Source organism: Gracilinanus agilis, chromosome 2 (genome assembly GCF_016433145.1).
Source record: "Gracilinanus agilis isolate LMUSP501 chromosome 2, AgileGrace, whole genome shotgun sequence".
Taxonomy (NCBI): Eukaryota; Metazoa; Chordata; class Mammalia; order Didelphimorphia; family Didelphidae; genus Gracilinanus; species Gracilinanus agilis.
Genome location: NC_058131.1, coordinates 403908433 through 403932296, shown reverse-complemented (window position 1 = coordinate 403932296; position 23864 = coordinate 403908433). Strand labels below are relative to the sequence as shown.

General features: G+C 41.1%; 1 protein-coding gene across 3 annotated transcripts; it reads right to left on the bottom strand.

Moving 5' to 3' along the window:
- Window positions 1–340: 340 nt before the first annotated feature.
- On the bottom strand, window positions 341–18856 carry ECSCR (endothelial cell surface expressed chemotaxis and apoptosis regulator). 3 transcript variants are annotated; one of them, XM_044661841.1, is made up of 10 exons: window positions 18753–18856; window positions 11921–11968; window positions 10285–10344; window positions 9695–9835; window positions 9224–9280; window positions 3681–3788; window positions 2205–2303; window positions 1601–1637; window positions 893–989; window positions 341–694 (listed from the first exon to the last, which is right to left on the bottom strand). In XM_044661841.1, exons 1-10 carry the CDS (start codon window positions 18808–18810, stop codon window positions 686–688), a joined length of 714 nt encoding a protein of 237 aa, XP_044517776.1. In that variant the 5' UTR covers window positions 18811–18856; the 3' UTR covers window positions 341–685. The 3 variants fall into 3 exon arrangements, with proteins under 3 accessions (XP_044517776.1, XP_044517777.1, XP_044517778.1); XM_044661842.1 differs by lacking the exon at window positions 9695–9835; XM_044661843.1 differs by lacking the exons at window positions 9224–9280; window positions 9695–9835.
- Window positions 18857–23864: the final 5008 nt, after the last annotated feature.

Below are 23864 nucleotides of genomic sequence, written 5' to 3'. Positions count from 1 at the left end.
TTATTGATAGCTTACCTTGGTGGTTGCCTAAGTGCATAATATGCATTGTTATAGTCTGCCAATGTCACCATGCCTTCAAAATTAAGGGGATGGATCAGTTTCCTCATTCCTGTTTTACAGAACAATAAACTTAAATGCAGCTAGAAGGGCCTTAGTTTGTTCCATGAGTTCTAGAAGTGTTTGTTGATTGATCGATCTCTTAAGAGTGTTCAATTTATGTTTGCCCAGTGGTACATGTTTTGCCTTGGGAAGAAAGCCCTGACCCAACTTGGACTCTCTGATCTCACATTCTCTAAAGCAGCTGTATTTGCAAGCACACAGGTCCTGAAAAAAATCAGGCTGCAGACCAAAAAATAATTTTAATTCTATTAAAAAGTACAAATATTCTCTACTCCAAACATAAGACCTATTTGCCCCTGCCCTGTAGATATCTCTTCTCTATGACACCAAAGAAGTGGGAGGAATAGGTTATGTTTCTGGAGTTATTGCTTATATTCAAAATTGGGAGATTCTGCTCTCAAATCTAAACAGGTTTATGTCCTTTGAGATTCAAGTGTGGATGTTTGAAATGAAATAATTTGAATAGAATGCATCGTGCCTTTACTTCCTTCCCACATCATTCCAACAATCCACATCACAGTCATGGAGTAGCTGCTTCCTGGGTCCTTGTCGCTGAGGGTCAACTTTAAAGAACCTGCAAAAAGTGATACTCAGGTCAAGGTTAAGTTTGTACTCAGAATGGATGGGAACTTCATAAGAAAGAATACCCATGTTTCCCTGCCTAATCTTAGGAGCTGAAGAGAGCCCTTTTGGAGGGGCCATTCTGCCCAGCAGCAAGAAGATGGATGGGATAACTTAGGGCAAGAGAAAGAGGACATTGAGAAAGTCAAACCTTCTCTTCTGTGTAGCAGCCCTTGTTATTATTTGAATTGATGTTCTTCATAGAGATGAGGGTGATGCTTGTGTCCTTCTCCCCAGTGGCTGCAGAGCTGCAAGGGAACAGGAAGAAGTTTAAAAAAAGACTCCATCATGAAGAGAAGACAGTTGGAAAGACACATGGAGAAGGGGGACATTAGGACTGGAGTTGGGATTGTTAAACCTTGCACTCTTTGATTGAGGGGTTGAATGTTGCTTTTCCAGAATCTGATGTCATTTTATGAAAAGTCTGCAGTGGCTCAGCCCTGAGACAGAACAGTTAGGGACCATACATCCTCCCCCAGGACCTTACCACCTCCCTGTCTTGACCAATGCCCCAGGTCTGGTCAATACCAAAATTTCTGTGTACTGGATCCAAAGTTAGTTGATAACTTGAAAACTTAGGGTGGAGACCAGTCATAATTAGTTTATTAGTGCAGGTCAAACCTGGGATTTGCCCTAAGGGCTTTGGGAAAGGCTATATTTCCTCCCCACCCACCCCCACCTCTTGCAGCTCTGCTTGGTGGTACCCCACATGTTGTCAATCCCAGGCCTTCACTCACTTCCTTCCCATAATCCCCACCCCTACCCCTCCCTGTCAGACAGTCCCCTGAGCATTGCTGGAAAAATGTTCCTTCTCATGGCTCTAAGCGGGGGTAATTTGACATTCTCCTGATTTTCATACCTTTCAGACATTCCACAGTTCTCTGGCTTCTGTGGGTCTATGAGGAGATAAAGGTTATCAGTCTGGGAAACACAGTGTGGGGCACCAAAACTAACCAAGGTCCCCCTCCAGGCCAAATTTAGTGACTACATCAGGGCTTTCCTTTTGATTATTTACAGCCTCCTTCTAAAGTAAGGATCTTGAACTTTTCGTGTATGTCAAGGACCTTGTCAGCAGTCTGGTAAAACTATATACTCCTCAGAACAATGTTTTTAAATGTACAAAATAAAATATATAAGATTACCAAGGAATCAATTATGTTGAAATAAAGTCAAAATATTTAAAAATAAACAAAGAAAACAAGTTTACACACCTCAGATTAAGAACCACTTAAAATTTTACCGTTCCCATAAGCCCAGACAATTTCAGACCCCTATCCCCATTTGGTGATTTTATCATCATTTCCCTCAAATTTCTATGCAGCCTCCTTCTACTGAGTGGGAATCAGCACAGTGGAGCCCTTGTCCTAAGCCTCCCCTTGAGTTAAAGCATCACTGAACCAGTGTTATTGGTCCAATTCCCAAGCATCAAGCAGAGAGGACAAGGAAATTCCAAGAGTTAGTACCTTCTGATTCTTTGTTTTTCCGACACTTGAACCTCAGGCTGACCACACTGACCAGGATAATCACTACAACCACCAATATGATGATGAAGGTGATGACTCCTGAAGAGGAAAGGAGGTCAAGAGAACCATGAGGCACAATTTATAAAGAATCTCTCTAGAGAGAGCAGGGAACAAAAAACAGGGAGAGAGGGAAAAAACAAGGCAAAGAAAGAGAAAGAAAAAGAGAGCCAGAGCATTAGAGTGAACTCAGCCCTTGGTACACAAAGAGCCCACTTCCCTCCCACCTCCCTCCCCGCTAAAAAATGCCTTTTCATGAATTCAGCAAAATCCTTAGATAGGAAAAGGTCCATATCTTGTAATATTATTGTAAGTCTAGACCCAGAAGGAAGTTTAGAAGTCATCTACTTCAACCACCTCATTTTAAAATGTTTTATTAATACCAAAAAATGTTTCTGATACATTTTGTTTTGATAAAAGACATTTTTCAATGAATTCCTTAGACCCTTAAGTTTTGAGACCAGAAAATGTTTCACTTTTGTCTTTTCCTTTAAGTTTTATGAATTTTTTGTTGTTATCCTGAACTTGAAAAGTACCAACAAACCTGAAAATGTCTTTGTAAAAATACAGAAAAGAATATAATATATGAAACCTCAAATCTCATTAAATACAGCTTGATTTTTAAAAAAAGTACAAATGAAATTCTGAAAATTGGTTCCAAAAGCCATCCTGATTGCATGTTTCCCTTTGAACTTAATTCCATGTTCTCATTTGTTAATTAAAAAAAAAAAACAAAAAAACCTTTACTCTCTCTCTTAGTAACAACTCTAAAACAAAAAAGCAAGGACTAGGTAAACAGTTAAATAACTTGCCCAGGGTCACATGGCTAGGATGTGGCTGAGGTCACATTTGAACCAAGTTCCTTCCAAACTCCAGGCCTAGTACTCTAACCATTGTACCACCAGTGGTACAGTGGATTTTCTGTAGATTTTTTAAAGTTTCACTGATGCTCTTTTCTGCCTTCCTTTCTCAATTTCTTTTTTGTATCTATATTACTAATTTCCCTTCCACAGTCCCCTCTAGATCTCTCTCTGCTAAAAATTAAAATTCTCCTTTGGAACAAGTTAGCTTGATTAGAAGACCCACATGTTGGCCAGGTTTGAAAATGTGTGTCTTATTCTGCATCTCTAGTCTCTCAAGAAGCAGAATCATACTTAGTCCTCTGAGGTTGTACCAACCACCTTATTTAATAGATAAATAAATGAGGTCTAGGGAAGGGCTGTGATTCCTACCCTCCACCCCCACCCCCCACAAACACTCTGGTCATACAGGAAGTAAAGGCCAGAACCAATATCCAAACTCAGGTTCTGTGATTCCAAATCCAATAAGGATGTTATTGCAACCCAGGGCCAAAGACAAAGATCATCCCAGTCTTAGGATCTTCTTTTTCCACCCTTTTTCTCCTCCTTTCTAACTTACCAAATGCTGCCACAGTAAGCACAGTCTCAGATGTTGGGGTGGGCAAGATAGGTTTTTCAGTTGTTCTCAAGTCCATTATAGTTGATTTGGGGATATCTGAGGCTGTAACTAGGATAAAGTGAGAAAGACAATCAATGGAGGACACCAGCATATTCCTGCCAGAGCAAGATTCTGGCAAAATGAGGAAAGGACAAATAGCACTATTAGCCCAACAAAATATCACTCCCTTTCTCCTCTTCTTTTTATTGTTCAGTTGTGTCTAACTCTTTGTGTCACTATTTGGGTTTTCCTGGCCAAGATCCTGGAATGGTTTGCCATCTCCTTCTCCAGCTCATTTTGCAGGTGAGGAAACCGAGACAAACAGGATGAAGTGACTTGCCCAGGGTCATGCAGCTAGAAAGTTTGTAAGGCCAGATTTAAACTCTAGAAGAGTCTTCCTGACTCCAGACCTACCTGGCAACACTCTGAAAAGTAGCCAACCAGATTAAAATATAATCAGAAAGATTTAATAAAATAAACAAAAATAGAATAGAACATGAATAATGTTAATGTGCAGTTTTCTGTACGGACCTTCAGGGATCAGGTTTAATGTTCCAGTTTCTATTAGAGCTATCCTTGAGCACAATAAGGCTGAGTTACTTGCCCTGGGCCACATAGCCAGGATCTGTCAAAGCTGGGGTTTGAATCTAGGACTTCCTGACTCAGAGCAAACCTCTCTAAATACTATGCTATGATACCCTTTATTCAGATTTGAAGAGGGAGGGGAAAAAAGAAAGAGGGATGATTTTTCCACAGGTATAAAGTTAATAGTCAAGGTTTTTTTATTTTATTTTATTTTTATTTTTATTTTTTTTAATGGTGAAGGAGGGAACAGCTGGGTGGCTCAGTGGATTGAGAGTCAGACCCAAGGTCCTGGGTTCCAATATGACCTCAGATACTGCCTAGTTGTGTGACTCTGGGCAAGTCATTTAATCCCCATTTCCTAGCCCTTACTGCTCTTCTGCCTTTGAACCAATACATAGTATTGATTCTAAGATGGAAGGTATGGGTTTAAAAATAATGGTGAAGAGATGAATACAATTATTTCATATCTTCCATTAGAAGTGGAATGGCTTATGAAGAAGGGATTAACTCTCCACTGCCCATTTTTAGATTTAATCACCAGAAGCATATATACCCTACTTATCCTTAAGTATGGGGAGGTCTGTGACTCACATGTAGGATGGTGGGTGATGGATTAGAATCAACTGACTGCCCTCAGGAGTCCTAAGCAAAGCTTTAGCTGTAATTGGACCACATAAAGTGGAAGGAAGGCACAGGAAGTGATGAAAGGAATGGTCTTTAAAAGTGGCAAGAACTTCCTACAAGGAGGTCTTTGGCCTTCAACTTGATCTTGAAGGAGTTGGGGACTTCAGGTTGCTCTTGAATTTTCCCTTAGAACTACCATGTGGGTGACTGAAAAAGGCTGACTTCCTTTTCCTGGTTTTCTTGGAGGTATTAGCCTCCAAAGAGGCCTCCTCATCTTGGAGGAAGCCTTGTGGCTAAAATCTTTGTTTAATTTCTCTTGAGCCCCCTTTGCTAGGACATCTGAAGCCCTGTGTGGTTTGGACCAGGCTGGAGTAATCTCTCTGATTTCCTTACTTTCACTCTTTCTCCTTTTATAAATAAACTACCATAAAAAAGTCATTCTGACTTGAGTAATAATTCCTGGTAACCACACTCTTATAAATTTAGTCCAACCGTTTAATTTTTAACCCTTACAGGCTTCTTGCTTCATTCTTTTTCTTTTACATCCTTATCTTCTGTGTTAGAGTCAATACTAAGAATTGATTCCAAGGCAGAAGAGTGGTAAAAGCTAGGCAATTGGAGTTATACAGGAAGCCATCAAAGCCCTGACGTTTAGCACAGCTAGTCAGCCCTGACGTTTAGCCCAGCAGGTTGTCAGGAGCATGGAAATTCCACACTCAGTTTCCCCTATGTGATTCTTTTTACAGTGACATTCACTTGCATTGAAACTATTGCAATCAGTATCCTTATTCAGCCCCAGGGAGACACAGAAAAACAATATAGGTTCATGGCAAGAGCAACTACAGTCACAGACTACCCACTATCACAAAACAAACCCCTATACAAACCCGCAGAGTATAGAAACTTTCCCTAAAATCAGCCCAGCAAAAAACCAGCAGTTAGTGAGTTAATGCAAGTTTCTAAATTCCCCAGCAAGAAAGTACCTGGCCTGACTTTGTTCCCAAACTCCCACAGACCAAGGAAACAGTGAAACACAAGGAAAGCAGGGTAATGACAAATTAGTACAGAATCACCCTTCCAGAACTGCATTCTTATTAACCCTATAGCAGAAAGAACAGCAAACATACTTTAAAAAAAATGGAGAAATATGAAAGAACATAATGGGAGCAAAATTTGGACCAGACTGATATTATTGTATCTTATTTGATGTAATCAACTACCATAACTATCTCCTTGATTGATGATAGATATGAATAGTATAATGTAACAATATACATGATTTAATTAGTTAAAATATAATTAACTATTATGCTTTACTAGGAAATGTTTTTGTACCTTACGGATGGTTAAAAATAATAAGTTCCAACTAAGCCATTCGTTAATGAATAATTCTTGACAAGCTTGCTTCTTTGTTTAACCACAGTAAGATAATTAGTAAATGCCAATCTTATGATGTTTCAAAAGTTAATATGTGATTTTGAATGTAGGGGAAAAATCAAAACCTGTATGAGATCATAAAGAAAAAAAGGGTATAAAAATAAAAATCAGCAGGTGGCAAGAGAGAACAGCCTCTGCAATTCCACTTGCACTCTGGCTCGTTTTCATTTCATTTTTGCCACGCCATCCCACCTCCAGAGACCCTCCTGAGCAAAGAGTGGGCTCTTCGCAGTTAAGTGACTTTCCCTTTGGGGTAACAGCTGGGAAGAGTCCGAGGCCAGATTTGAACCTAGGAACTCCATCTCCAGGCCTGGCACTATCCATTGAGTTACCTAGCTACCCTGCCTCATTCCCTTCCAATTCACTCTTCCTCACAAATTCATGATGGAAACCATGTACCTTGGGAAATTACCACCAATTTCTTAGAGCAGTGGGATCAAATTCTAATAGAAACAGAGCCACTGAACAACCCATAAGGATCCCTGTAGGTGGGCACATATTAACTTAAAAAAAACACATTACATTAACATGATGGATGTCCTATTATATCTCTATTTATTTCATTAAATATTTCCTAATTATTTTTTAATCTGGTCGGTCCTGTTAAGGAGTGTTGCAGCCTGAATGCCGATGCTTGCTTGATACGTGGGTTTTAAAGTGAGCACTTCACTCCCATCCCACAGAAACCGGGGAAGGTAAAAGAAGCACCCCAATCTGCCAGAAATTCCTTTAGTTTGGAACTCAGAATTCATTTCCTGTGGAAACATTGTTACCCATAGTGATTGGGTTCTATAGAACTCTCCACCCTTGAACTATGATGGGGAGTCTGTGGTGGGTCAATCAGGTAACAAAGAACAGAGACATGAACTTTTAGAATACATTGTAACATGGGCAGGTTAAGCTCTATAGAGCTCTTGGCCCTTGATCCATCTACAGGGAAATTTCAATGGCGGACTAACTTGGGAACACAGAACAGACACAGGTAGGAATTTTTCTAATAAAATCATTCTTAAATTGGGGACTGCTACATATATGCTTCCCCCTCCCCCTTTTTAAACCCTTACCTTCCATCTTAGAATCAGTACTGTGGAATGGTTTCAAGTCAGAAGACAGGTAAAGGCTAGACAATAAGGCTAAATAACTTGCCCAGGATCACATAGCAAGTGTCTGAGGCTAGATTTGAACCCAAGATTTCTAGGCCTGGCCCTCAATCCACTGAGCCACCTAGATGTCCCTCCATGTGCTTTTTTTATCCTCCACAAAACTATGAGGCACCATGATATTGTGAAAGAAGCATTCGATTGGGAGTCAGAGAACTAAAGTTTTCATCTTAACTCTTGAGACTTTCTATCTGAGGGAGGCACTGAGCAAATCACTTCAGGTCTCTAAACTATACTTTCCTCATCTCTAAAATGGAGAATTAGATTATTAGATGAGGGGGAGGCAGTTGTGAATTTAGTTTTGTAATTTTTTTTTAAACCCTTGTACTTCGGTGTATTGTCTCATAGGTGGAAGATTGATAAGGGTGGGCAATGGGGGTCAAGTGACTTGCCCAGGGTCACACAGCTGGGAAGTGGCTGAGGCCGGGTTTGAACCTAGGACCTCCTGTCTCTAGGCCTGACTCTCACTCCACTGAGCTACCCAGCTGCCCCTGTGAATTTAGTTTTTAAAAAATTTCAGTAACAGGATTTCAATATAATTGGGTTCCTTTGTTATCATATACATTTAAAAACATTATTTTGAGGAGGTCAAAGGTTTTCACCAGACCCCCTAAGGGGTCCATGGCACACAAAAAATTAAGAATCCCTTGATAAGATGATCTATAAAGTCTCTCCAAGCTCTAAATCTTATAGTGCACAAAATGTGCATAGTAGGCACCAATTGGCAGCTAGGTGGCACAGTGGGTAGTGCCAGACCTGGAATCAGTAAGACATCTTCCTGAGGTCTGGCTTTCTAATTATCTGACCCTAGGCAAGTCACTTGACTCTATTTGCCTCAGTTTCCTCATCTATAGAACCAGCTAAAGAAAGAAATGGTAAGCCATTCTAGTAGTTTTGCCAAGAAAACGCTAAATAGGCTCACAAAGAGTCAGTCATAATTGAAAATGACTGACCAAGGCACAACTGAATTGCTGGTTGTTCATCTTATTGTTAATCATGCAACATCAAGTGGCAAATTGAGATAATTATCCATATAATCTAGTTCTTTATTCTGCACGGCTTTTCCTCCTTTAAAGTACTTCTCCAATGACTCATTGTAACAAGGAGGCAACCAGGGGAGCAGTTATAATCTACAGGAGAGGACAAACCATTTTCCAAGTTGGAAAAACTTTTGAGGAAAGGGACCAAGTTTTTGTCTTCCTTTGTGTCCCTAAGGTTTAGGACAGTGCCTGGCACACAGTGGGTACTTCATAAATATTGTTGACAATGATGATGAAGTGTGGTCCAGTGATAGCCTGAGAAAGTATCAGCCTGGTTAAGTTAGGAGACCCATCACTAGGTCAGCCACAAAATGACAAATTTTAAAAAATTTTTAGATGCAAAATTGCCAAAGATCCTGTACATAGTTATAGAAGGGTTATAATCTATGTCATTGGAGGGGATATACATATCACTGAAATTACAGATCTCTTGGAATATTAATTAGCATAGATACTATATCTAATGCCCACATTTGTATTGAATTCAGTCCAACAAAAATTCATCTGGATTCTTTTTTTTTCTTTCCAGTTCTCCCCACTCTTGATTCTTTTTCAACCTAGGAATATGGTAGAAGGGAAGAGCCCCAAAGGGAGTTTCCCTATATTTACCATTGGTCTCTTATGATGAATATCTCATTATTAGGAGTTAGAGACTCACCTGAAAAAGTGGAGATCTGGGATCTTTCCCTGATTTTATAACTTGGGGCACTTGTGCCTGTAGCATAGGGGAGAAGGAGGCCCAGTTAAGATACAAAATACAGCCAATATGGGAAACAGAATCACAAATCCAGTGCACCATTCCTAATCTGGGGAGGACCCTACTCTCCAGAGTTGGGGCTAAGCCTTCCCTAGCTTTTCTGACCTTTCTTTTACTCAGTTCCCCTCAAACCAAGTCCCTTTCTCCTCTGTCCCTTTAAACTGCCCCAGGCCCCTGCTCCTTTCCCTTCAATATAACTAGCATTTTGTCTCTTTCCCCACTTCAGCAATTCCTCCAGCCTATCCCAGAACCACTTTCAGGCTCTCAAAACCTAGGGCAAAACTACCCTAAGAGCAGAGCAGGAGCTTGGATCCCTACCCTAATCCTGAATCATTCAGCGCCAATCAACCCCCACCTTGAGCCTGTGATTACCTCGCCCAGAAGTGGCTTCTTGTGGCTGGGTCTTCATGGTAGGGCCAAAGGAAGAAGGTTGGAGGTTATGCAAGGTGGATGGTCTTGGACTTGATGACACTCCCCTCACTGTGGTAACCAGTGAGGACATCCTCAAAGATGCTTTAAATAAATACCAGGGCAGCATTTGGGGGGAATTTGAGAACCACAGGCAGATATCCCAGAAGGGACCAAAACTACTGTCCAGAATCCTTTAGTTCTCCAGTATTGGTGGTTAGCAGAAAATGTCTTTTATCTTTGACTATGTTTCTTTTTTGGAACACTTTAGCCAATTTTCAAAGGATAAAGTATTCCTGGGCCCAGTTTAGGACTGGATCCTAAAGCCCAAAAACCACTTAGCTCGCCCATCCTTAGTGCTCTACATCCCTGAGTAGATGCTGCCTCCACCCCATAGGATGCCTTTTCCCCACTACCTAATTCCCAACCCTCTAACATTTATTCTTCTTTACTCCCCCAGTGCTATCCATTTCCCCATGCTCCCATCCACCTGCTTTAACTAGCAAGGAAGTTTCAGGCCTTGACCTAAGCCCCTGGCCAGATCTCATGTTTACCTGTGATGCCTGTGGTGGACTGAGGTGCTGCATGAGCTGTGAAGCTGGGAGACTCACTACCTAGAATGATACATGTCAAATTAGATTCAGAAAGGATAGGAGTATGGTTCCCCCAGGGCAATATTCCTACCCTGGCCTCTTGGTATCCTGTCACTTGAAATCCTTGGAGAGAGTGGAACCAGTTCCCACTCTGGGTATAGTATTGTCAAAAAATCCTCTTTTTCACCCTTGACCGGAAAGTTCAACCTGTGCTCAGAAAACCTGTCTCAATTCTAGCTACAGCACTGATGACTCATAAAACAATCATAAGGCTGATATCACTTATTATGTCTCTCTGGCGTTTTTTCTCCCTTAACTTCTCTCAGCCTCAGTCTTCTCATCTGTAAAATGGAGATAATAATATCTCACCTTACAAGGTAGTTGTGAGAATCAAATGAGAGAACTATGTAAAGTGCTCTGTAACTCTCTGAGTTGAATCTAAATTATTATTGTTCAAAGATCTCTTTATTTCATCAATTTAGGAATTTCCCTCATCTCTAGAGATCAAAACCTTCTTAGGAGATGAACTTCAGAGTTCCTATGGCTGAAATCTAATTGCCCTGTGGTCAACCTGACTGCAGGTGCAGGGAGAGGGGTAGTCATCATCTAAATGATGATCGACTGGATTAGATTCGAAAAATGCTTACTTAGCTCATGCTTAGCATAGAGTAGCACTTTCAACCTCCTTTTGTCTCTTTTTCCATTAGACTGTAAACTCCTGGATGGCAGGGGCAGTCTTTTTCCTATATTTGTATCTTTAGCACTTAGCATAGTGTTAGGTACATAACAGGGGATTAATAAGTATTGATTGACGGACTAGGTATTTCATATATATATATAAAATCTCCTATCTAATTATATTATACTATATATGTAAAGTGAATATTATAAGACACATAAAATATGTATGATATACTATGTATGATATGTATATAATATACTTATATTGTACTACATCTATAAAATATGCATAATATATTTTATACATACTAGCTATTATTGTTAACTATCACTGGGCCAGATCAGAAATCCTCTCTACTAACTTAGTAGGACCTACTAGAAGCTGCCCTCCATCAGTCAAGGTTTTGAAAACCCAGATTCATCTCTGTAACACAGTGAAGTTGGACTTTAGAGCAGGGGTTGGCAACCTTTTTGGCCGTGAGAGCCATAAACGCCACATTTTTTAAAATGTGATTTCATGAGAGCCGTACAGTACTCACAGTGTGCACTCCTGTAACAGCACCTGAAAAAAATTGACTTTATGGCTCCTGCAGAAAGAGCCATATCTGGCCCTCAAAAGAGCCAGATATGGCTTGAGAGCCATACGTTGCTGACCCCTGCTTTAGAGGATGGACTCCATGAATATTGAAATGAAACGCCCCTGCCCCTGGTCCTTCCCCTCCTTTCCCTTAGTGCCCTCCTAAGCTGGCTTGAATTAGCAGAGCATGAAAAAGCCCCTGATCAGACTTGGACTCCTTCAGTGAACTTTCAAGGCTTCAGTAGGCTACTTATTACCTCCAACCCTGGAGACCCTGTTATATAGTTCATATGAGCTCCTTGCCAGCACCCCTAATCCCCTCCATTGTTTTTGCCTTACCCTGCTGAAATCCAGGGCTCTGAACTGGTGGGCTTTGGGAGAAGGCACCTAGGAAAGTAAGCAAAGGATGATAAGTTAGAACAAGCCCCAGTGCTAGTGCCTGTTGGATCCTGCCATGGGGAATTCAACCCATTTGGCCTCCTGAAAACCTTGTCTAAGAAATTAAAACTCCTACATGTGGACAAATCCTATTTGTGGAGTTAGAAGATGTGACTTTGAACCCTGGCTCTAAAAATGGATTAATTATGGAATCATAGTTAACTCAATGACCCTTTCTCTGGGCCTTAGTGTCTCTATATGTAGCATGGAGAGAGTCACCTTTGCTCAACCCCATAGAAAAGGGCAAAGGATAAATGAGATGTCTAGAAAGGACTGGGCTTAGAATGCTGGGGCACCTTTCAGTCCACATTCACTTTAGAATCTACCTTCTTCTAGTTGGGAGTAGCTGCCTACATAGTAAATTAAAGGTCTCTTAGAATACAGAAACCAGCTTCACATAAATGCTTCCATTTTGAAAACTGTTCTTGAAGCCAGGGAACATATATTCCCTTTTCTCTCCTGAGGCTTTGGTTTCCTTTTCTTAGAAACCATATGGTGGGTGATCCTCTTTTCTGTGCTCAGTTTGGAAGCTAGCTTAATCCAAGTGACCTTTAGGTGACCCTGACCCCTTTTCCCATCCTCTTACAACCACAAGACCACAGTTTTGGTCCTCAGGAAAGTCTGGACTCCCAACAGGCATCCTGACACTGATTCTTCCTCTCCCTCCCTCCCTCATTCCATCCCTCTTCCAATGCTTCATCTTCACCCCACCCCATATTATATGTTCTCCTTTTGATTTACATATAAAGATATACACAGAACATGGAAATATTTGGGCAATTTTGCAGGCCATTTTTCAAACAGTTTAATTAAAAAAAAAACACAACAAATTTTGAGCAATCTGATCTACCAAATGATTATCCAAATATTACCAAATTAACTATTTGTAAAACACTTAGCACAGTGTCTAGCACATAACAGATACTTAATAAATGCTTATTTCCTACCTCTCCAACCAGACAAAGATCTTTATTCCATAGCTGGAAGGGCTGTCTTTTCTTATGCAGGGAAAAGGAGACAATTAGGGAAATAAAGTCCTAGGAAGGGAAAAGAATGTGGAAATGGCTAATGCCAGTCCAACCTTTCAAGAATACTCCTTCAAGGGTGTGTGTGTATCTGTGTCTGTATATGTCTGTGTCTGTGTCTGTGTCTGTGTCTCTGTGTGTCTGTGTGTGTCTGAGTCTCTGTGTGTGTCTGCATGTCTGTGTGTCTATGTGCATCTGCATGTCTGTGTGTCTGTCTCTATGTGTCTCTATGTGTGTCTGTGAGTCTATGTGTGTTTCTGTGTCTGTCTGTGTCTATATGTGTTTATGTGTCTGCATGTCTGCGTGTCTGTCTGGGTGTCTGTGTGTGTGTGTCTGTGTCTGTGTCTGTCTGTGTGTATCTGTATGTGTCTGTGTCTGTGTGTGTCTGTCTCTGTCTATGTATGTATGTCTATTGTGTCTGTGTGTGTCTGCATGTGTATGTGTTTTCTGGGCTATGTTTGCCCAGAGCATTTCCTCATTTTATACAATGAAATCATCCTCAAAACATGTGAATAAGCTGAAAGAAAAACAAACTGGGGAAATGGAACCACCCAGTTGAGGGTTCCCTTACTCCAGCCCAACCTGAAACTGAGTTCTGTTCTCTGGCCTTGGACTCCTCCTCCGTGGGCTTCTCAAGAGTTAACAGAAGTTACTAAGGGGCCCAGGTTTAGGGAATAGATGCCCAGCCCTGAGTGGGAGAGATCAGGGAGAAAGATCTAGGAGTGAGTGCCAACATGCAGCTTGCCTGATGTGTTTATTTTCTTTAAATTATTGCCATCCTCCACTGGGCTTCCACTTGGCTTGCTGCATTGTTCCTGGCCCTAGGCTCCTCCAAACAATGGGGCTGGGTTTCGAGGTCACCATCCCTCCTTGCCACAATTGTAGCCCCTTCACTGGAGAGAAGTTATTTAAGGACAGGTGAGAGATATATGTTGGGAGCCAGAGGCATAGATGGAATGACCTTAGCAGGACACTTAAAGCCCAAGAAAGATTCTCCATTCTAAGAGTCCTTAATCAATCACCCAAACACTGATTCAACACATAATCCTTGAGAGTCATGTTATGTACTGTTAGATTTAAATTAATGACTGTGGGTTTTTATTTTCCATAGAGTTTATTAATAATCACTTGAAATAAAGAAAGCAGATAGGTAGAGGTTTAAAGTCTATTTTTCTACTCTAAGTCTGACCACATGATCCTCCTGCATGACTCTTGGTCCACCTCTCCTGTCATGTCCAGGGAAGTAGAGACCCCAAGGGTCCTGCACCACACCCTTTTATTCTCCATCCCCACATGTATGCCTGTACGTTCACATTCCCCAGCACGCAAAATGAGATGCGGGAAGTAGGTCGACAGTCCAGGAGGGGGAGGGGATGAAATTCCCTTTACACAGTACAAAACATATTGGAGATCCTCCCCAAACTGGCTCCTGCCTGCTTTTCCAACCCTATTACTATTTTCATGTACTCTACACTTAAACTGAAACCCTTATTATTTCCCCTTCTTATCTTGTTCTGTTCCTTTGCTCAGGTTGTCTTCTGTGTCTAGAATTGACTCTCCCCTTCCTCATATCCGCCTGTTGATGTCTTTCTCTTCCTTCAAGGGCCAGCGCAGGTGTCCCCTCCTCTTTTGTCTTCCCTGATGCCTCCAGCTAGAAGTAGATTTACCCATCCAATTTCTTTTCTTTTTTTTTCATCCAATTTCTCATAGCACTCTTTCTGGTTCTCTCCTTGATACTTATCACATTTGACCTGTACTTATCTTATCCTCTTCATTAGAGTACAAACTCTTTGAGGACAGGTTATACTTACTTTGCTGTATTCCCAGTATCTACCATATACATCCTTTAAAGCAGAGGTTCTTAAATCAGGGGGCTTTAGATTAATTTCAATGGATCTGTGAACTTGGATGGAGGAAAAATTCTATTTTTATTATGACTAACTGAAATTTGGTATTTCCTTCAATTATGAATTTAAAAAATTAAAAACTGAGAAGAGATCTATATGTGTCAAAGGAATCCATGACATAAAAAAGTTAAGATCCCTGACTTTCAAAAATCATTATAAATTATTTTCTGTATTTCAAGCCTAAGTCCTTAATTTTCTAGAGAAACCCTGTTTCTCTAGAATAATAAAAAGAATTAACCACCTTTCCACAAAAACTGTGCAGATTATATATATAAATAAAGATGGGGTTGTATGTAAAAAAATCATAAATAAATTCAAAGCCGGAAGAGACTTTAGAATTTATCTAGTCCAACATTCCATTTTACAGAACAATCATTTAACAAGTATTTATTAAGTTGCTACTATATGCTAGGTACCATGCTAGAAACTGGGGATAAAAATACAAACAATAAAACAATTTCGACTCTCAAAGACCTTACATTCTAACATAGAGGGCAACAAATCCAGGATAAACATAAAGACAATCAATACAAACACAAGGTAGCTAAATACAAGGTAGTTAGGGAGGAAAGATACTAACAATGGAGGGGATGGATCATGAGAAAATTTCATGTAGAAGATGATGTCTGAGCTGGGTTTTGAAGAAGAGAAGGATTTTATGAGACAAGTGAGGAGGGAGGGCATTTCAGGAATGGGGACCAGCCAATGCCAAGACATAGAAATGGGGGAATAGATAGATGGAATGGATAGCTGGATCACAGAATGCAGGAGGAGAATGATGTTCAATGAGGTTAAAAAGACTAAGATCAAAAGTAAAGGACTTCTTTTTTCTTTGTAAAGGGCTTCATAACAAAATTTACATTTTTCCCTAGAGGTAATAGTTTATTAAATAGGAGAGTGACATGGTCAGATCAACATCTTCCTTTAGGGAAGACTTGTATAGATTAGAGTGGGAGACATTTGAAGCAGAGAAACCAGTGAAGAGACTGTTGTAATAGTCTAGTCAAGAAGTGATGAGGACCTGGAGATATATTGCAGAAGTAGAAACAAGATTTGGCAACTGATTGGATTTGTAGGGTGAGATGAGTGAGGAATCAAGTTAGGAACCTCTGGGAGATGAGAAGAATGGTGGTGCCTTGGAGAGAAACAGAATTCTGGGAGATGAATAAGCTTGTAGGGAAAGATAAGGAGTTGATTTGGACATGTTGAGTTTGAGATATCTCTAGAACTTCCAGTTTGAAATGTCCAATAGGTGATTTGTGATCTGGGCCTGAAGCTCAGGGGAGAACCTGGGGTGGATTACCTAGATCTGGGAGTATTCTGCATAGAGGTGACAACTTAAACCTATGGGAGCTGATGAGATGACAGTGTAGAGAGAGAAGAGTAGAGGGCCAGGACAGTTTGGGGAAAGACGAAATAACCGAGAACAGTTAAGTAACCTATACAAGCTCATACAGGTAGTAAATGATAGAGACAGCATCAGAACCTGGGCTCTGAGTCTAAAGACAACCTTGTTTCCATTGTACCATAATACCTCAATGGCAAAAGCTGAGTGCCTTCTTAGCACAATGGGCAGTCAGTCTCATAAGCTGAAGGTCCTGAGTTCGATCCTCAAAAGCAGGATGTGATACAATGGGAGAAGCTTCTAAGACAAAAAGAGGCCCTCAGCTTTTGCTTAGCTCCACCTAACTGGAATTGTCATTTACCTTAGGGTCCATTATTCAGTCTGAAACTGCTAGCTTGAGATTCCCTTCAGGGTGGATTCTCATGAGAACAGGGAACCAGTATAAGCTTTGTAGTCTCCAGCTTAAGAGCTAGTCCTAAAACTTGGGGTTCATCAGATCTTACTAGGCTACAAGTTTGGGGTTTCTAGATTCCATGTTGACATGTCTGTGATGGATGCAAGAGAATGAAGTCCAGTCTTAGAATGAGGATGCCTCTGGCAAACTCCCTGCTTGTCACCAACCACTCTGCCTTACTTCCCCTCAGTCAGAGCTGGGAAAGGAGGAATGACAATATTAGACAGGAAGATTTCTAAGAGTTTCTTCCAGCTTTAAGTTTCCCTGAATACCAATAACACTCTAGCAGAAGCCGGAGTTTATGATGGTACTCCCTTAGCATAGTCACCTTTTAATTTCATTGCATAAATCTAAAAATATTACATACCAGCCGTATACCTGCCCCAGACAGAACTCCTGCTTGTCCCCAACCCCATCCCCAACAGAAGTCCAAGGACAGAGCAACAAGCTATCCAGTGAAGCAGACTACCCAACCACCTGTGTCATCTCCAGCTTCTTCCTCTAGCCACTCTCCTTTCTTCTCAAAGCCTACAATCCAGGATTTGAGGATGCCACCCTGGATATTCGTGCCTGTTCCCAGAGATGCTTAGTGAATAAGGCACAGCTTCTGCCCCTACATCAGACAGTGAAGATCAATATGACCCCCAGCCCCAGGGCTTTTCCAGTTTTCTGCTGGGCCCTTTCCCAGGAGACCAAGCTAAGCTACTGGACACAGTATTTGGCTCATTGTCCTGAAGAAGAAGGGTTCTCCAGATCGAATCCCTTTTCTTGACTGCTTCACTGGCTGCATGGGAGCATATGGGAGGGGGGTGAGGAAGGGACTAAAGGGAAGTTCCTGGACTTGTGAGTCACAGTCTCCAGGACTTTTTCTCAGTTCCCAGCAATGGCTCCCTAATTAGGAAGCCACTAATGCCTTAACTAGCTGTTCACAAGAGACAGGGAAAGACTGAGCAGTTTTATTCTTATCTCTGTAATGCTGACCCTTAATAATAAAACAGAGATCCTCAAGAGTCATCATATCCATTCTCCTGCCTCCATAGAGATCAGATCCTCTAGCCCAGGATAAGAAAGATGAATTCACTTCTTTAAGAACTCCAGGGAAGCTGACTCTCTGGCCTTGTGTCATGGTCTTAGTTAGTCTCTGATTCAAAGGGTCAGTCACTTTCCTAGAGGAAAGTTCTTCCTTCTAACCTTAGTCCCTTCTGCTATATGATTCAGGAAGAGTGCCTCCCTGGAAGCATGAAACCATAAGTCAATATATAGTAGTTCTCAGATCTAAGAAGAAAAACATGGTCCTTTCCTTGGCTTTTTGGAGGCAGAAGATTTGGTGTGTCTCGGAGACTAAAAATAGGCCCTGCACCTAGGACTAAGGAAGAGCCTCCTCTAAGGACCAAGCATCAGAGGAGCTTCCCAGTCACCAGGGGCTGGACATGTCCAGATGTTAAACACCAGAGTCCTTATTCGCCAGGACTATCATTATTGAGGCTATAAATATCACCTCAGTTTCCTACATCCCCTCAGTAATGGATTTAGAGTTATGATTTGTGGGACAGAGGGAGGGCAAGGAAATCTCTCTCTCCTTTTCCTCCCTCTCACCCCAGGAATGGAATTATTTGGTTTTGGAGCAAACTCTAGAAGGTGTTGTATATTGCTGACCTCATGCCATTTGGGCAGGGAAATGCAACCTTCCCCCATTTGAAAGTCCAGACATAGGGCTTCATGACCAGGGACCCAGGTCTCTGCTGCTTTCTCTCTCTTGGGTAAGGTCAGCAGGCCAGGGTTTCCCCTTCTGCGTATGACTTTGGGAATGTACCCCACATGTCCACAGTTATTATCACCCAATAGTGAGCTGATTCCCCTAGGCTTCTCCAATGGAGGAAAAGTTAAGAGATGTTTTTCTTGGATGGGTGAAATGGGTGTGATCCTCTAGAATCTATGAGGACCACCCTCCTTGGGCCCTCGGTTTATCAACTTTTAGAGGAAGAAAAAAAGCATTCCTTACCTTGGAACAGAATGTAACTTATGATCCCCAAACATAGCTGGGCTCTGATTGTTCTCATATCCACTGGTCCTGCTGCCTTTCAGTTCAAGGGAAGCTCTGTCCATAATGAGGAGGAGAGAGGGAGTGCTGGGGTGGGGCTGAGATTGGGGGTAGCTGGCTCTCTGGGAGCTTCCTGTCAAAGAATAGAAGGAAACAGATTGGATCCAAGGGGGGTGGGGGGTGGGTTCTATCAGACTGTGCTAGTCCAGCCTAGGGCTAGAAGGATGCAAGGCATTGTTGACCGAGACCTGAGGCCCCAGGAATGTGAGGGGGGAGTCATTTTCATATAGAGTGGTGACCCAGTTACTCTGTTCTTTCTAGTGCTCTGAATTCTCCACCATTTTGCTTCAGACATCTAATCCAGTTGAGAAATTCTTCTTGGTTTCTACCCTTGAGCCTTTCCATTGCTTTTTTCAACCTAGGTCTTCTTATTCTGGGGCTCCATTCTCATACAAGTTTGCCACCCCCACCCCAAAGCCCCACCTTTCTGCCAAGGAAGAATTATTCTAACCCTTTTCCCTTTCTCTTAGAATTTGTTGGGGAAAAGAAAAGAAGAATTGATTAAAATATATAAGAACAAGAACCATTTTCCAACAGATTAGTCAAAGGATTATGAATAGGCATCTGTCCAAGGTAAAAGTCCAACCTGTCAATAGCCATAGGAAAAAGTGCTCCAAATCACTAATAATAAGGAAAATGTAAATTAAAACAGCTCTGAGATTCTACCTCACACCTAGCTGTAAATTGGTTCAGCCATTCTGGAAAGCTATTTTGGTCATGGGTGGCATAGCTAGATATGATCTGAGACCTGGATCACTCATGTAGAGAAGAAGAGAGCCAAAGACTATGCCTTGTACTCTAGCTGAGTTGGGAGGAGCAGGTAGGTCCCAGGAGAAATGCTCAGGATGGGCTCTCTTTCCTCTAGCCTCTAATAAGAGAAACAAATAAAATCATCTCCTCTAAATATCTCTGATCTAAAACTACAAATCTTAGGCTACAAGATTCAGAAGGAAATTTGCTTCCATGGTCAGATTAAAAGCAAAACAAAACAAAAACAAACCTTACCTTCTGTCTTTAAATCACTACTAAGTTTTGGTTCCAAGCCAGAAGAGCAGTAAGGGCTAGGCAGTTGGAATTTAAGTAACTTGCCCAGAGCTATGAAATGTCTGAATTTAGATTTGAACCCAGGACCTCCAGACTCCAGGCCTAGATCTCTTAGCTACTGTCCATTATCCTATCCATTATATATATTCACTACTCACTCTCTATCCATCTCTATCTTACTGCCCCTCTGGTTACTTTTAATAGAAAGTGTATCCCTTAATTTTTACTTGAAAACTTAGCTCCTTCCCACAATTACTCAAAAGACCATCAGGAATAATGAATAAGCCTATTTATTCAAGAAAAAATTAAACAGAAATAAGAGGAGATATACAGATTCAAATATACCAAAGATATACAAGAATGGCTCTCTAATTAAGATGGAAATGAGATTTTAATTCAAATTAGGAGAAAAAGAATTCCTGCCTAGGAATACATTTTAGCATTCTAGAACTTCAAACAAATCTAGGGATATGATGGGACTGGCTTCCCATGCTTGTCACCTCTCTAGACTATCCTCAATCCATCTGTCTGTCTTAACATTCTGTCCACCAACCTAGAGTCATGTCTTCTACATTTATAACAACACACTATAAAAGCTGAATTACACAGAGAAACCCATGAAGGACTGTGAAATGAAAAGAATTAGGAGAATAACACAATCCCAAAAAGACAAACAACTTTGGAAGACTTTGGAACTCCAATAAATTTAATGACCAATTATAACTCCAAAAGACCAATGATGAAGTAGTATCTACCTCCTGACAAAAAGGTTATGGACTCATGGTACAGAACAGGACATATGTTTTTGGATATGACCAATCTGTCTTGCTTGACTATGTTTGTTATGAGGTTGTTTTGCTTTCTTTTTTTTTTTCCTTTCCCCAAGGCAGGAAGGATTTGGGTAGGGAGAGGGAGCATAGTTATAGTGATGTCAAAAAAAGGAAGAATGTTTTTTTTAAGACTATTGAAATATTTTTAAAATTTACAATAAAAAGGAGGGAGGGAATAAGCATTTATATAGTGCCTACTAGGTGCCATACTTAGTGTTAAGGGCATTTTTTTAATAAATATTATCTCATTTGATCTTCACAACAGCTCTGCAAAGTAGATAATATTATCATCTCCACCACTTTACAATTGAGAAAACTGAGGTTAACAGGTTTAATGACCTTACTAAAGATATGATTACTGTTTGGGAGAACCAGAGTTTCTTCCTTAATCCTTGTTCTCCAAGCTCCGTCTCATCTGTGGAGGCTTAGGAGAGGAGAGAAAGGCTGTTCCTTCTTTTCAGAACCACAGCTGAGGGCCTGTCTGGAACAGAATCAGTGAGATATCCCCTTTCCTTTAGCCCTGGGGGTTCTGACAGAATAAGAGACCTCCTTGTATCTGGGCTGTGAGGGAGAGAATGTAAGATGTTCCTGAGCCAACCCAGGGGAAAATGACAGAAAGAAAATGTGGCATACAGGCCTATCTTTGGTTTCAGTTTTGCTATGATAAAGCTTTCTTCGGACAAGAAAGAGTAATCTCCAGATTAAGGTTTTGCTTCTTTCTAAAATAAGAGGCGGTTCCCAATTATGAAATACATGAGAATCCCCAACAAGAGAAACAGAAACAAAAATATAGCCATAAACTTAGAGTAAGAAAGATGGCATCTAGTCCAGGCTCCCTGAGAAGACTTACTTTTTCCCTAAACGAACACAACTCTCAGGTAAAAGAACCTGCCTCTTGTGGTATACAATGGTGATGGAATATTATTGTGCTATAAGGAATGATGACAAGGATCACCTCAGAAAGAGCTGGAAAGACCTATGTGAACTGATGCAGAGCAAAATAAGCAGAACCAGTAGAACATTGTGCACAGTAACTACAATATTGTAGAATGATCAAATATGATAGACTTAGCTACTAATGGCAATACAATAATAATCCAGGACAATTCTGAGGACTTAGGAAAAAGAATGCAATCCACTTCCAGAGAAAGAATTATTGGAGTAGGAATGCAGATGAAAACATATGATTTATCAATTTTTTGTTTGGGTACATATTTTGGGGTTGTTGTGGGAGAGCTTGAGATAAAACCTGAGCCAGGAAGGGATACTCCCTCAAGAATGCCAGATTCCAATGATTATCTTTAAAAATAGATAATTTTATTAAGTTGAATTTATTGAGTTGAATGGCTGGGAGACAGGTACAGGAAAAAAAAACTGCCTCCTTGAAGAGAGGGAGTTTAGAATTCTTATATCCTTTTGACAACAGAGACTACATGACCAGAGATGGGTTGATGGGGTGATGTGTTATGTCTTGAAGACAAAGTGTGTGTTTTAAACTGTGCAGTTCAGAGGATGATTAGATATCTGAGATACAAATAGATGCTTGTCAGAAGCAAACTGAGAGATGAATATCTGTATTTATCAAAAAGCTAGGGGAGAGGCCAATGGGAATATCTCTCTCAGAAACCCCTTATAGTTTCTGTTGCTCAAGGTCACCTTCCTTCAGCACTGCAGGGGTATAAGGAAAAGGAATCCCTTATGTGCTCTTTGATCTGGGATAACTCTGGGATTTGGAGCTGTCCACGGAAAGCTTGTAACCCATATCAGGATTTTGGTTTTATAAGATTATTCACTTACAAAAATGATTAATATGGAAATGTTTCACATGATAATACATGTATAAGTCAGACTAAATTGCTTGTCAGTGCTGTGAGTCGGGAGAGAAACAATATGGATCATATAACCTGGGGAAAGTTATGTGGAAATGTGTTATTTAAATAAATAAAAAAAGAAAGAACCTGCCCCTTACCCTCAGTGGTTAGATTGTAATTCCGCCCTCTTCCCAAGATTTCATGACCTTTATTGAGTCTCACAATTTTGACTGTTAGGGAGTGAAGGAGTCAAGAAGCAGGGTTTTGCTTTCTGATACAGTGTAAATTCTTTGAGGGAAGGGACGGTCTATTTTATCTGTATCCTCAGTGCCTGCAGCACAGTGCCTGGAATATTTTCCCCCGTTGGACCAGATCTAGGATTTCACTGGAATGGATAATGTCAGATGAAGAAACCCCCTCTACATATGTACCTGAGGTGAAACTGAAAGTCGGTTTCCTGGGACAATGAAAAGTTAAATGACTCATGTAGGGTCGCAAAACTGCTGGCCAGCTATCAATTACTCCCTGTTCAGCCTTTCAGAATAGAGGTCCATAGTATAATATTTATAGTTTAATACATGTTTTTGGATTGACTGGTTGCTTGACCTAATGGCCTGTGTTAAGTAGTGGGACGCTCTTGATGATCTGTGGCCGTGAAGAGCCTGCCTGCTGACCCTTTCCGAGTGGGGAACAGCTAGCAACCAGAGGTCCCGAAACGTCCCCAGGGGCAGCGTGGAGATTTCCTGTAGCCGACTCATTAAGTGGAGATGGAGAGAGAGAGGCTGGACCTGTTCCTGTTAACTCTGCTTTCTAATTGGTGCTCGGAAGAGGAGGCAGCATTGTGACGTCAGCCATGGCTCAGCCAATCACCTCCGAGAGCCGCTCAGCCCGGGCCCCTGTGGCTACTGTGAAGCTGACCTATGTGTCACAGGAAAGATGCCGCAGAGTTTTCCAGGTGTCATAGCGAGGGGACAGCTTGGCCGGCCTCTGTTTCCGGAGAACAAAGTTCTTTAGCGAGACAAATGATCTTCATCCCAGAGCTGGGCTTTCCCACGGTGTTTTCCAGTTCTCCAAGCCTAGCGTTCTGACGTGGAGTTGGAAAGGAAAATGGGGGATGGGGAAGGGGTTACTTTTGTCCTTTTGGAGTCGAAACTTTTCCTGAAAAACAACCCTCCCCAGAGATGAGAGAAACCTCTCTGGACATTTTGTGACACACATAGAAGGCCCTCAGTTAAGATGCATAAAGACACAGAGGCACACGTTCATTTATCTTAGTAAGAATCAAAGGAATTTTTTTTTTCCTCCCCAGGAAAGTAAAGTGTCAGAAA